Source organism: Oryzias latipes, chromosome 9, assembly GCF_002234675.1.
Source record: "Oryzias latipes chromosome 9, ASM223467v1".
Lineage (NCBI taxonomy): Eukaryota > Metazoa > Chordata > Actinopteri > Beloniformes > Adrianichthyidae > Oryzias > Oryzias latipes.
In genome coordinates this window covers 9,625,581-9,640,403 of record NC_019867.2, presented here as the reverse complement: position 1 = coordinate 9,640,403, position 14,823 = coordinate 9,625,581, and the positions used below count along the sequence as shown (strand labels likewise).

General features: G+C 37.5%; 2 protein-coding genes and 1 long non-coding RNA gene across 3 annotated transcripts; all 3 read right to left on the bottom strand.

Moving 5' to 3' along the window:
* Window positions 1-1,831: 1,831 nt before the first annotated feature.
* On the bottom strand, window positions 1,832-5,110 carry LOC111947890. The gene is made up of 5 exons (XR_002873851.1): window positions 4,817-5,110; window positions 4,255-4,289; window positions 3,603-3,692; window positions 3,176-3,271; window positions 1,832-2,311 (listed from the first exon to the last, which is right to left on the bottom strand). It is a non-coding gene; the product is annotated as an uncharacterized LOC111947890 (long non-coding RNA).
* Window positions 5,111-5,801: 691 nt separating this feature from the next.
* LOC101169041 (macrophage-expressed gene 1 protein) lies at window positions 5,802-8,484 on the bottom strand. The gene is made up of 2 exons (XM_011478998.3): window positions 8,010-8,484; window positions 5,802-7,853 (listed from the first exon to the last, which is right to left on the bottom strand). Exons 1-2 carry the CDS (start codon window positions 8,457-8,459, stop codon window positions 6,195-6,197), a joined length of 2,109 nt encoding a protein of 702 aa, XP_011477300.1. The 5' UTR covers window positions 8,460-8,484; the 3' UTR covers window positions 5,802-6,194.
* Window positions 8,485-11,520: 3,036 nt separating this feature from the next.
* LOC101167624 (histone H1) lies at window positions 11,521-12,359 on the bottom strand. Its single transcript, XM_004072237.4, has one exon. The coding sequence runs from the start codon at window positions 12,271-12,273 to the stop codon at window positions 11,731-11,733; it is 543 nt and encodes a 180-aa protein (XP_004072285.1). The 5' UTR covers window positions 12,274-12,359; the 3' UTR covers window positions 11,521-11,730.
* Window positions 12,360-14,823: the final 2,464 nt, after the last annotated feature.

The window sequence follows — 14,823 nt, the reverse complement described above, 5'->3', positions numbered from 1 at the left end:
AGAACAAATGTAGGGAGGCAGTAATCCAACCAAGGCCTAATAAATACAGTGGTATGACAAAGTTTGAGCACCCCTGATAATTTTCAAGATTTTTCTTCATAAATCATTGGTTGTTTGGATCATCAATTTCAGTTTAATATATCATATAGCAGATGAACACAGTGATATTTAAGAAGCGAAATGAAGTTTATTGGATTTAAAGAAACTGTGCTGTAATTACTTAAACAAAAATAGGCAGGTGCGTGAATTTGGGCACCCCAACAGAAACATGCCATCAGTATTTAGTAGATCCTCCTTTTGCAGAAATGACAGCCTCTAATCGCTTCCTACAACTTCCAATAAGGGCCTGGATTCTGGCTGAAGGTATTTTGGACCATTCCTCTTTACAAAACATCTCCAGTTCAGTCAGATTTGATGGCTTCCGAGCATGGACAGCCCGCATTAAATCACACCACAGATTTTCAATAATATTCCTGTCTGGGGATGGAGATGACCATTCCAGAACATTGTACTTGTTCCCCTGCATGAATGCCTTTGTAGAATTAGAGCAGTGTTTAAGCTCATTGTCTTGTTGAAGTATCCAGCCCTGGCGCAACTTCAACTTTGTCACTGATTCTTGAACATTGTTTGTAAGAATTTGCTGATACTGACTGGAATCCATGCGACCTTCAACTTTGACAAGATTTCCAGTACCTGCACTGGCCACACAGCCCCAAAGCATGATAGAACCCCCACCAAACCAAATTTGACTGTGGGTAGTAAGTGTTTGTCTTGGAATTGCTGTGTTTTTTGTTCGCCAAGCAGACCGCTGCTTGTTATGTCCAAATACCTCCATTTTAGTTTCATCAGTCCACAGCACCTTATTCAAAATGAAGCTGGCTTGTCCAAATTTGTTTTAGCTTACCTCAAGCGACTCTGTTTGTGGCATGTGCGCAGAAAAGGCTTCTTCCGCATTACTCTTCCATACAGCATCTCCTTGTGCAAAGTGCGCTGAATGGTTGAACAATGCAGAGTGAGACCATCTGCAGGCAGATCATGTTGTAGGTGTTTGGAGCTAGTCTGTGGGTTGAGTTTGATTGTTCTCACCATCCTTCGCCTCTGCCTATCTGAGATTTTTCTGGGCCGGGCCTTTGCTTGAACTGTGCCTGTGGTCTTCCATTTTCTCACTATATTCCTCACAGTGGAAATTGACTGCTGAAATCTCTTAGCAAGCTTTTTGCATCCTTCACCTAAACTATGATGTTTAACAATCTTTGTTTTCAGGTCATCTGACAGCTGTTTTGGGTTCCCACGTTGACATTCTTCAGAGAAGATTCAAAGAGGAGAAAAACTTGCTCTCGACCACCTTAACCGTTGTGCCTTCATAGGCACTTTAACATTGGGAGTGGGGTCATCTAGACCCCACAAGACAGTGCGCTGCACTTTTTTTCTTCAATGATTTGTGATTTTCACTGGTCTCCATGGATTACAATCCTCTCCACACTGTAAACCCGAATAAGTTCAGTGAACTCAAAATTTTTGAGGAAACAGATTACATAATTTTTAAGTTGACTTACTTAAAAAGTATAAGTTATTTGAACTTAAAATCTTTGAGTTGAATAAAATAAAACAATTTAACTAAAATTAAACTATAACTTTTTATTTAACTAACTTAAAGATTCTTACTTTACTGAACTAGAATATTTTGTTTTTATTGAACCTTAATACATTAGTTAATTAACTAAAAAACTTTAATATATCTCAACTCAAAATTAATCATTTGAAGTCTAAACTAGTCTTATTTGTCCTTCTTAGTCAGGGCCATTCTTACAAAAGAAAAACTGAGGCAGAATTGTAATTGCAAGTTTATTTTTAAACCACCTTACACAAGTACATTTGAACAACTTGTGGTACTACAAAAAGGTAAAACAAAGCACAATTTGTGTTAAGAAAAAGTGCACAAGCCATAAAAAATAAATAAATCAGTCTTCAAGAAAAGCAAAAAATGAGCACTAATCTTTTTAACACCATTTCCTTATACAACTTCATAAAAAAAGAGCATTCTTACATTTCAAGAAAAGCAAAAATTGTTTATCAGCCTTTTTTTTTATACTTTTCCCACATAAAACTGTATTTTCTTAGGCTGCCATTTCCCTATAAACATTAGCGCTCAAAAAAATACCCATTTAGGAAATTTGCCTACCACAAGCTCATCTTCCACCACAACTGCTCTACTGAGCGGACAGAAATGCACTGAACTTGTATTGTTGTTGCTGACGGTCAGAATGCCAACAGAGGTGTTGCTGATGTCTGCCTCTGGTGACTCTTTAATCTGCAAAGGAAAAAAAACAGTGTAGTATTAAAGAGAGAGAATTGATCGCTTGAGGGAAGAAAACTTTATGCAAAAACTACAACCTGAAATTGACATTTTAAGAGAAGGTCAGAAATGACACATCAGGAAAATTATTAAAATTGATTTAAATTAATGATTTCAAGGATTGTAGTCAAAGCAATAAAAAATTTACACATATTTATCAAACTCATTACAGAAATGATGAAATGCATTGATTAAAAAGACAGAAAATAAAACAAAAACGTCAATTAAATCACATTTGCTTAATTCAATACAGTGATCTTTAACTAAAGTCATGTAGAGCTTGATTTATTGCTTGAAAAGGATCTGGAAGAACAGAGCTTATATAATACAAAATCAAATGGAATCAAAATAAGACTATATGTAAGAGTCCTCATGATTCCATAAGGCACTGTACACAAAAAAATATGACATCTGAAAACAGGATCACATTTACACACATCACATCCCTGCCATTAGACCCTTTTACACAGTTAGTAAAAACTCCTTTATAAAAATAAAATAAAAAAAAACTCCTCCCCAGGACGGACAGGCGATGTACCAGAACTCTTTGAGAAGAATTACATTTTCTAGTTCAACAACTGCATTTTTTAAGTCCAGCAGATTGGCGTCATCCAGATGAAATAGGGGACGGCTGTGGGCCCGAGATGAGCCAGAGGCGAGGTCCACGGTCAGGTACAGGAGCACAGATGAGCTGGAGTGCAATATTTTAGGAGACTATGTGCTCTGCCACATAATATTGCTTTGGCATGACTTTATGGTTAAGTTGTATTACCCACACAGCTGGAGTATTAACCAGCATATCCATCATAAAGTACTTACATTCCAAACTTTGAAGAACTGTGGGTCCTCCTCACGTTTGTATATGGGAAGCCAGTACAGGACAGGAGTACCATTGACATCAGCAGTCTGCTCTTGCTGCACAGAGACAAAGACAAATTAATATGGCAAACATATTTCAAATGACTGCACCCTTTGGTCTGGCTCAGTTCAGTTCATCTAGTCTTTTTAATAATCTTAAAATTGTACAGTTATTTCAAAAAATACACCAAACATAAGATGACATTACATTCATATTTACAAATGCATTGGGATCAACATTGATGTTTTTTTCTCCAGTGAAGTAAACATTTACACTCATTCACTGAATTAGAAACGCTCAGTGATCAATATGAATCAATCCAAGTCAGCCCCTTCTTTTAGCTATACTAATGCATAATGTTGATTATGCCATGCAGTTACACCTCACCTGTTTATCATAGAGGTGCAGAAAGTCGCATAGAGCCTTCCGGTTCGTGCTGCCTTCTCTCTCAAAAAGATCAGCATCCTCTGCGTCTGTCTGTCCAGGTCAAAATAAAACTGTTTTAACAGTTTGACATTTGTGATGCGATGAAACTCAGCTCACATCTACAAAAATTTTTTTAAAATGTTAAACACATTTTAAAGCTTTTTCAAGCTACTGGTAGCTTGGAAAAACCGCTGCATTTCACAATAGCCTCAATACTCTGTCCACAATATGTAATCTATGATTTATATTAATATTTTTTAAATACTTGTGCATTAGCTAGAATGACATAGAGGATGTTTTAGGAAGAGACAAAAAAGTTATTTTAAAATATTTGACATTGTGAAACACAAATCACAACCAAACCAGTGGCCAAAATACAGTTTTTGAGTCTTAAGCAAACTTTATGATACATTTAGTATTTTAACTCGAGCCCAATCCAGGACAAAGTTATAACTGCTACATAACATTAAGGTAGCTTAGACATTTTTACTTATTTATAATTAATTTAATTTGTCAATAAGGTCAAATGTTCTCCATAGCCGGAGGATTCGTGGGACTGGGAGCTGCTCGTGTCTTAAATATTGCAGCCATGTTATTTACAATCAAAACTTACCTCCGCTCTTATTTTTCAAACGCACCGCCGGTTCACTAAAGAAGATACGAGAACATGTTAGCGTAAGGCAGCTAGCTTAGCCCACATTTGCATTTATTAGGTTACTACGTGAAATACAAGTTACACAAAAAAATAACGATTACCAAATCACAGAGCCTATGGTAAAAAGTAGTAGAAAAATAAGGCAATTCCCACCGAGTCGTATATCTGTGGCTGTGGCAGCCGCTCTGCCAGAGCTAGCTAGCGGTTAGCTAGTAGTAACGGTTAGCTAGTAACGGTTAGATAATTTAAAATGTGCGCCAACCAACTCGGTAAAAGTAAAACTTGAAACTTTGCCCCAACAACTTCTTTTAACCACAAGCAATAATTCTCTGATGACATGATACTGCAAAACATACATAATTGTTTAATTCAGAACAAATATTCGAAGATACATACAAACTCATGGAGCACGTCATGAATACAAAGGATATACTTGAAGGAACATCAAAAGAAGCAACAAATATATAATACAGAGGCGAAAGTCATAAAATATAATAAAAAATAAAATAATACGACTTACCTAGACGTATGTGCGTTATCAACTTGGGCCAGCTGACACTCGCATCAGACCTCCGCCATCTTGAAGACTTCTGTGGCTGAGTTCACGTTCATGGGCGTACGTTATGACATCATCACGTCTCATTACTCATAAGTTTTGACTCCAAGGTTTCATTTACTCAAAATGTTTTAGTCCAATAAACATATAACTGTGGCAAAAGTTGAATCGGCTTATAGGTTTTAAGCTGACTCAACTTGTTTGTTACTTTTGAGTTCAGTGATTATAAAACTTTTGAGCTCATTGGACTATTCGGGTTTACAGTGCACTTTTATCCACCTTTGTCATGGTAGGAATAACACATCAAAGAAAGGGTGGGGTATAGGGTTCCAATAATTATTGCTAAGCGTAGTCAAATCAATAAAACAACAGGGGTGCCCATATTTACGCACCTGTCTATTTTTGTTTAAGTAATTATAGCACAGTTTTATTTAAATCCAATAAACTTAATTGCACTTCTCAAATATCACTATGTTCATCTGCTATATGATATATTTAACTGAAATAGAAATTCCGAACAACCAATGATTTATGAAGAAAAAAAATTGAAAATTATAAGGGGTGCCCAAACTTTCTCATACCACTGTGAAAGTGTACCTCTATTGGCCAGAGAAGGTCATTTTACTCTTGAATACAAGCCACAATGATGCGTTATATAGAAGCATTTATGTCTTAAAAATAAAAGTCAATACCAGAAATCCTTTTTCATTTTCTCAATGAAGCTGCGTTCGTTGACTCAAAAATGAACGACCCTTGGAGTATTTCAGGCAGGCAACTTTGTAGTTGGGAGAAAAGTAATAAAGAAAGTTCTTCTACAAGAACTGATACTGGTTCTTTGACTTAACACGCTCTGGAGGCTCCAGGGGTCCAAACGAGGGGGATGAACCCCGGAGGAAGATCAGCCATGGTTGGAGAACAAAGCAGGAAAAGGTTCAACACCACGATAACAAAAGGTGGGAACATATATTTTATTCTAAATCATTTCAATCATGTAAACAAAAGCTTATATTTATTAGATTATAGCAAAGTACACAAAATTGAACGTACATATTTTGTGTGTGTAGTTTATTAGAAAGCAACTGATGTTCATAAAAGATATGTTGGTGTCTAATACAGGGAATTATGACTCTTGGCCACATGATGGCAGCAATCATTCATGTTAAAGTTTACACATACCTCATAACTTCCCTTTATTGAAAAAGTACACAAATCAAAACATTTTTAATGAAAGAAATATCTATTGCTACAAAGAAAACGTTTTTGGAGAGATAAAATGCTAACATGAATAGTAAGAAAATATAAAAGTTTTAAAATCCTGTTTGTCTCCAGAATAACCTCAGTTTTATGCCACTTCCTGCTCTGTTGCGTTCTCCAGACTAGCAGGTATTGCCTCGTAGCTTCCTGCTCTAAAATTAGACCCCCTCCTCTTCCTCCTCAGAGCCACCACCATAATAACGATGAGCACCATCAAACCAATCACCCCAAATGCTACACCTGCTTTTTGCCCGCTCGACATCTCATTCAGCTCTGGGTGAATCTCTTTCATTATTTTATTGATTTCCTCTGGTTTGGCCAGTTTCCATGCTTTTGTCCCACCAACACGGACCCAGCTATTGTCTCCTTCAGTCATTACCATCACAGTGTTGGTTGCTTGCATGCTGACCAGTGGGGCTTTCGTAAAGGGGGGCAGGTGGATTGGTAGTAGTTTACCACCAGTAAACAACCCTGACTGGACGCAGTAAAGGATTTCACAACCATCGCTGACTGTCCCAAGGTGTTGGCTGTACCCGGGAGGGCACCTGCGTTGGTTGTTTGCAAGAGGGTTGACTGATTCACAACTGAACAGACCTCCAAATGGGACAGAAAATCTGGTAGCCAATTCATAGTCTTGACTCACACAGATCCTTTGGCCATCTGAAAGAAATCTCAAAGAGATGTAGTTTGCAGGGCAGCTTTTGGCATTGGTAATGGGATTTGGAGAGGATGGGCTGTAAATGCCCCCAAACAGATACCCAGAACTTTCTGGGGCTTTCCCATTAACAGAGCACCAGTAGGTCAAAATGCGAGCACTGCGTACATGGTAGTTGTCCTGACATTGTTTTCTGTGGCAAGTAAACAAACCCAGAAATCCACATGAGTAACGGATGTCATAGCAGTCATAAGTTGTGTAACCCTTTTGTCTTACTTCTGACCGCAGTAACGTTGGGGTGTAAGGGGAGCGGCAGGAGAAGTCCCCTGTGTTTGGGTTTTTCTGGGCCAGTTCTTCACACAGTGGACCTGCATCTGAGCTCAGTTCTGTGCATGCTTGGTAGACGCCCCCAAAGCTAAGGTTTGTGGCAGGACCCTTACAAGACTTATCATCAACATTGGCTTGGAAGTTGTAGTTCTTAGCTGTGACGTCGACACAGCCAGGGCGTGTGTTAATCCTGTAGTAACGCTCTATGGCCTGACTCACTGTCAGAGCCACCTTGTTAAGGGTAGGTTGTGGCAGATCTTGTATTGTATTGGTATTGATCAAATAGTGGAGGGGGACTCCTGAACGGTCGATGGCAACCAAGTTGTTTTTGGTGCTCTCTTGCCACTTCTGCAAAGAGATACCAGGATAAAAGGGGGTGCCTCCATGACTTTGAATGATGGAGTACGTAATGTTGGACTGGTAGTTTTGAAGAGTCGAACTCTTTTGGGTGTAGTCGCTGCTTATGTCAAACTTCAGTTTGTCAAAAAAGTTCAATCCAGCCGATGCTTTAATCGAGGAACTGTCTGAGACGCTGTTGGAGACATAAGAGGAACGAAGGTAGTCTTCCTGTGACAAAGAAGCTCCAGCATCAACACTTGTGATTACATGAGTGCCGAAATCCACCACCATCTTCTCTGAGAGGTAGTCGGCACGCCTCGTCTGGTTGTTTTCAATAGCGTCGGCGATTTCTTTCACTTGGTGAGCAAAGCGGGAATCCAAAGCAAAGTCTGGGTAAGACTTAACCGAGTAGATGAAGTTTCGCACCTTCAGACAAAACGAGTATACAGGGTTAGATTTGATAGATCATTGCCTTTCTTACATTGAAGCAACTCAAAGACAAAGCACACAAAATTTTCACCCAACTATAATTTTAAATGTAATTTCTGCTTATTAAAGTAAAAAAAAAAAAAGTAAACTTACTTGCACTCTGGCTGTAGTTGAGGAGTCCTTGACCTGATGGGTTTTCATCCTTGTAATCTCAACAGAAAACTTGGCGTTCAGGACAGGGAGAAATGAAACATCATCGTTTATGGAGGCAGCTGTCGAGCCTTTCTGATCCAGCCAGGAACTGATGATCTCTGAGTTGGTCTCCACGCCCGTCTCCTTGTAGGGAACAACAAACACCTCATCTGGGATAAGATAGAGCCCATCTTCAGTGGTCTGGCATTGGAAGTAGCTAAAATTCATGACTCGCCCCATATCCATGTTCCGCAGGTTGTCCCAGCCTCCACCCGGCAGCACCTCCAGTGCTGTGAGGGAGAGGTTGGTGGAGGCACGGCATTGTCTGAGCCAGTTGGTCGGCCGACTTACTGGGTTTGAAAAGCAGGTGTGAAAGAACAGGAAAGCACAGAGCAGCAGTGATGCCTTCATGGTGGCTCTGTCAGGATGAAGGCTGGGGCACCTTAATTTAAAGTGTGAGCTCCGCCCCACCTCTTTTCTGAAGTGGGTTGTCATGGGGAAACAAAGGGAAAGGCTTTATGTATAAATATCAAGGGTGATTTTTGTGTTTGTTTCACTTTCCACTTCTCTTATTTTGAAGATATGCTTTCAAGCGTGCTTTACTCCACCAGAAAGCTGCTTATTGTCAAAAAACAAGCAAACTAGTTTTTAAGGATCTAACTCTTGGCTGATATGTCTCCTTTTAAATCTTTGCAGAACTCTGAAGATTATCAATAAAAATCAGAAACCCTTTTTTATGCTGTTGTAGAGGAAATTTTCAAAATGTGCTTTAACAATCATTTATCATTTCTAACTGCTTGCAGTTTTCAGGGTAGAGAACTCAAACAAGCAGCCACAAAAACCTCCCAAGAAGAAGAAGTTGCGTCAAAAAAATCCAACAAAGAACCACTTGTTTGTATATTTCTATAGCAACTTCCTTCTTTTAGCAAGAACAAACAAATAAGGTTTCACACCCTTAAAAGTAACTTGAAGTGTGCTCAATTAAAAACGGATCTGAAACCGAAGACCCAGAGTGCAGAACAGAAGTAGCTTCAAGGTTCATCACATGAATATGTGTCATTTGGGAAGTCCTGAAAATCTCCTCATGTCTGAACTTGAACACATCTGACACCGCAGCATTTTAACCCTTGTGCTATCCTATGACCCCACCCTTACATTGACGTATTATCCCTACCATGACAAAGCTGGATAAAGGTTAGAGGATTTCACGTAATCAATCCATGGACACCAGTGAAGATCACAAATCATTGAAAAAAAAGGTTCAGCGCACTGTCTTGTGGGGTCTAGATGACCCAACTCCAAATTTCAAGTGCCTAGGATAGCACAAGGGTTAATGGGAACAATGTTAATGCTAAATGAATTTGGTTCTAGGACCTTTAATGTAGAAAAATTCCATATTTTCTATTACTTTTGGAAGGTTGGTCTGTTTGATTTTCAATCAATGTTTAATATTGTGATGATCTTTTAATGCAAAATAGTAAATTATTGCCATTTTTACATTACTTCCTTGATATAAATGTCAGTGTTGCTGTTCTGTCTATATTTCCCTCTTTGCAGAATCAGGCAAGGTACACAAAAAAAAAGAAGTTCCGTTTTCATCTTTACTTTCTTACAGCAAGAAAGTGTAGTAAATAATTTTTGATAAGCCTTTTAAAAGTAGTATTTTGTATGTTTTTAAAATTTGGTTTACATTGTCTGCATGAAAAAAATGTAAAAATATTGGTGTTTTAAGAGTTTAAGTAGTTTTCTTTAAACAAATTATGGTTCTTTTCATAATTGTCTGCTATAGGGACCATATTCAGAACAATGAAAAAACAGTGTACAAACGTAAACTTCATCTCCTTTTTTTATGTGATTTCTAAAGATGATAAAGCCTCTTTAGCTGTTATCAGGAAATGTTGAGTACACTCAAACTAAAACAAAGTTTCAACCATAAATGCCTAACAAAATATTTATGAGTAATGTATTCTTTTAGTATCTTTAATGACAGTCGTCTCAAAGTCTTAGTCTTGGTCTTAGTACAAAGTCTTGGTCTTAGTACACCTGAAGTTTCGTCTCCCTTCCACACTGACCATCAATCTAAACACACTGTACATATTTTAAACCTGTTAAAACGATTTCATTCTCCATTTTACATTTGTATATTTATATAGTTCTATTGCTAAATTTATTCTAGCTGTGTACTCGTGAAATGTGCAACAACAGCAAAGTTCAAATCTATTCTAATTCTGTTCTATCTCTGTTTTTGATTCCCCAGTCTCCACCCCGAAAGTTCCTTCTTCTTTCATGGAACCTGGTGTTTTTTTTAATCATAAACCTAGACTAACTTCTGCCAGAAACTGTTCTTTTTTTATTGTATTCTAATATTTGAATTCAACCTATAAAGAGGAAGCTGTTCCAAATGATCGGACCAGTGCAGCACAGAGGCAGCATCTTTTTGCTCATTATAGTTTTGTTTGGGGGGACTGAGGGTTTGAGTCCACCAGGAAGATTTCTGATTGGGGTATGACTTTTAGTGGGAGTTTGTGTCTGTTAAGTTCTATTGGTGTACATTTCTTATGAATTTTGGTTAAAAATTGAGATCACAGCCTGCTTGTGTTTGAATATTGATAAATAAAAAAATAAAATGATACATTCATTCTAAATCTGTCCAGCAGATGGCAACAAATGGGCAGATGATTGCCTAAAAACTGAAGTACACAGTAGTCCAACCTACTGAACGGTTTGTAAATGTAACAACAAAAAATTCTTTAGAAATGTTCATCTCAAACATAGACTTTACAACATTCTTGTGTTTGTTTGTTTTGGTGAGGGCAAAATGTGTGGCCCTCTGTCTAACGTCTGTTTGCAGATAAGAAGAGAAATGATCGTTACGCCCATTTCTGCTGTTCTGTGATCAACAATACAGGCCTGAATATACTGACTACAGTATCCTGCTGCTTCATGGAAAGCTGCTATTGACTTGGAATTGTAAGCCTGGAAGCAAATGTAAGAAACAATGTTTCTGTCAGTCATAGAGATTAACCCTTGTGCTATCCTATGACCCCATCCTTGCCTTGATACATTCTCCCTACCATGACAAAGGTGGACAAAGGTGAAGAGGATTTCATGTAATCCATGGACACCAGTAAAGATCACAAATCATGGGAAGAAAAAGGTTCAGCGCACTGTATGGTGGGTTTAGATGACCCAACTCCCAATGTTAAAGTGCCTAGAATAGCACAAGGGTAATTAAGAGCATGCCAAGTAAACATGCACACAAATTTATAAAAAAGTAAACAGTTAATAATTCAGTAGAGTTTAGCTATGCATCCTGACATTGCAGGTATGTTTTTTGTGTATTGCTGTTTAAAAACCCAGATTATTTAGAAAAGTGATAATTTCCAATTTTGCACCAGAGAATACATTTAGAATAATTTTAACGAAAAAAAAAAGCCCTCAAAGTAAATTTTAAATAATAAAGCAAAACAAGTGAATACATCAAAAATGACTTTATTATTGCATTTTAGTCTTTTAAAGACTATGACAGAAAGAGGAGGAGGAAAGTGCAATAGCATCAAGTTTAAGGTTTTTCTACAACAGAAACCAATAAAGCTTTAGCAAAGAAAGTTGAATGCTTTATAGTCCACACAGAGTTGAGGGGCAGAAAGAAGTGCCTGCTGATGGTCCTGCAGAGCAGTCTTCATTTCTTAGCAGCCCTGGTCTTCTTGGGCTTAGCAACCTTGGGTTTGGTCTTCTTGGGGCTCTTTGGCTTCTTGGGTTTTTTGGCCGCAGCAGGTTTCTTGGCTTTCTTGGGGCTCTTTGCCTTCTTCTTTTTAGGCGACTTTTTGGCTGCAGAAGCAGCTCCTGCCGCTTTCTTGGCACCAGCCTTCTTGACCTTTTTGACCTTCTTTTTCACCACCTTCTTCTTTCGCGGTGAGGGAGGCTTCTTGTTCAGTTTGAAGGATCCAGACGCCCCGCTTCCTTTGGTGCGAACCAGAGATTTGTTCTTCACCAGTCGCCTGATGGCCACCACGATCCTGGCTTTGTTCTTCACTACATCGTATCCTCCCGCTTTCAGGGCCTTTTTCAGGGCTGCCAGGGACACACCGCCGCGCTGTGAAGATGCAGAAACAGCTTTCAATATCAGGCTCGCCAGTGAAGGGCCCGACGCCTTCTTGGTAGATCTCTTTTTGGGAGATTTAGCTGGTGGTGCTGCAGGCAAAGCGATAGCTGCAGAAGACATCGTGGATCTCTGAGGGCAGAGTCAGGTCAGTAAGGTCACAGACAAGACAGAGTGATATCTCTGCTTACCCTCTTGGCAGAGCTTGGCTTTTTCAAACCCCCATGAGAACCGTGTGGAGACCATCCCGCCACAAAGACGCGCCTCTTCTGTGGTTCTTTGACATGAGTGTGTTTTCTTTAAGTGAATTATTCTGGAAAATGTAGGCATAAAAGCTTAATAGTGCACCAAAAAGTATCTTATGAGAAGACCCAGAACCTCAACAATCTATATTTACTTTTTTATTGGTTAAATTGATAAAAAGCAACAAAAATGGTTAGGAATTTCTGGCTTGCAACCTGCCAAATTTCACTGGACTGATGGATTTTGGACAAGTTATAAGGTCACCGTGTCCAAACAGTTAAGTAAAGGGAGTTCTAACTCAAAAGACTACAAGAGGTTAATGTTTATGACATGTTAGCTAAAATTTTTTGTTTCATTTAAGCTGCTTTTGTTTTTTATACCCTCTCACAAAGGAACAAAGAAACACAGCTAGCCCCCTGCTCAGTTGAGGTTATCTCAAAGTGGTGGGACGTCTTCACGCCTGCAGCAGGAGTAAACAAAGAAGGATTTTGATGATTTTATCTGAGAAACACTTAGGAGAATATGTATAAAGTAACTGAATAATGCAAAAAAAGCCACAATAATCACTTTATCTCGGCGAAAAATGGGCCTGAGCCAGAAAATTAGTTATCAGTCTGTAAGAAAGGGTGGTTGGACAAAAGAATTTAAGATTAATTTCCCGGGTTTTTCTGTCTTTTGGGCTACCTCACTTTTATTTTAGTGAATAATGTCAATAGATTCAACTGCATATTTACCAGACGATCTAAAACTGCTTCATATTTTTTTCTATTTTTTCTATTTTTTCTAAATAAAAATCAGAAAGAACAAAAAAAAAGTTGTATTGTTCAAAGGATTTGTGTTTTATTTGGTTTCTGAAGCATTGTGGTTAAGGTTTGTTGCCTGCTGTTTTATTTCAACATAACATTCTACAATAAAAATATTAATATATTTAAACTCATAATGAATATAAGAAATATTGATAAAGTTGTAATAAAACCTTATTCATATTGATTTTTTAGGACAAAAAAATCCAACTTGCAAGAATTGATTTGTGTTCTTTGGTACATAAACTAAGTTAAAAAAATTGTAAGAAATCTGCTTAGTGCAGCAATGAAATAACAACGAAATCAACATTATTGATTTGTAAAAATGTAATCAATAGAAATAGAAATAGACTTTCTGTCCTGTTGTCAATAATAGTATAAAAGTAAACATTCTTTGTCAAACTTTGCAGTGAAAAAAATAAAACATGTTCATAAAAAAAAAGCAAAGAGCACATTTTGCTCTCCCGCGTTTTTTATCCTTAATAAATATGAGATAATGCTAGTATCTCTGTATTTGGCAAATGTGGCTTTGCCTTCTGTGTAGAACTGATAGGACCACCTTGTGTTGAGGACAGAAGAACTCAACAGAGGTGCAGTTCTCTTGAAGGCCTCTTAGTGGCAATTGAGTGCTGTTCAAAACAAACCTGTTTTTCAAATGACCACAGAAATCAGCAACATGTGAAGAGGAGCTTTATAATCCCATTTTACACTCAAAGTGTCCACTTAAGTTAGGATATTTTTTAAAAACAGCCTAACTCTTGACCAAAGTTTTTGTAAGACTTTCTTGATTTTCTTTTTCCTTTATTTCTTTTCATTTTCATAAAACAATAAAAATAGGAAAATATTACACAAGATCTTAAAAGAGCTTTAACCCTTGTGCTATTCTAGGCACTTTAACATTGGGAGTGGGGTCATCTAGACCCCACAAGACAGTGCGCTGAACATTTTCTTCAATGATTTGTGATCTTCATTGGTGTCCATGGATTACATGGAATCCTCTCCACCTTTGTCATGGTAGGGATAACACATCAATAGTCAATAAAATGAAAGGAAACAGAAAGAAGAAAACAAGTTTCTGCCACTTATATAGTTCTGGAAGAAAGATAACAACTTTGAAAAAAAACAAACAAGTATATATATATATATATATATATATATATATATATATATATATATATATATATATATATATATATATATATATATATATATATATATAATGCTATAAAATGCTGTTTGATGGCAGCTTTCTCAGGCTAAACTGGAACTAATGTCTGCAAAATCAAAGATAGGGAGAAAAGTGATGTGACACACAATGCATGCAAAAACTTTTTACCTGTGGCAGTTTTATCATGCTAAGCCGCTCTCAGAGTAGTCAGCAAAATCAAAAATATTAAAAAAGCGAGATCTGATAAAAACACATGTGAAAACATTTGTATGCAAACGCAAAACAGTTTTTGAAAGCAAAAAAAAGTTTTTGAAAGCATAAAAAAAATTGAAAGCAAAAGGAAAAATATTGAAATCAAAAGAAAAACAAAATCCGCCATTACTTTTGATTTGTTGATTAACAGAATTATTAAAAATAATCTAATGAAATAGGGCTGGACAAAAATGATGGTACCTATAA

Excerpts from the sequence above, each read along its gene's own strand:
- LOC101169041 (XM_011478998.3), bottom strand. The coding sequence starts at position 8,459 with ATGAAGGCATCACTGCTGCTCTGTGCTTTCCTGTTCTTTCACACCTGC. Across the intron at positions 7,854-8,009 it reads CAACTACAGCCAGAGTGCAA|GTGCGAAACTTCATCTACTC; the intron begins GTAAGTTTACTT and ends TTTTGTCTGAAG.
- LOC101167624 (XM_004072237.4), bottom strand. The coding sequence starts at position 12,273 with ATGTCTTCTGCAGCTATCGCTTTGCCTGCAGCACCACCAGCTAAATCT.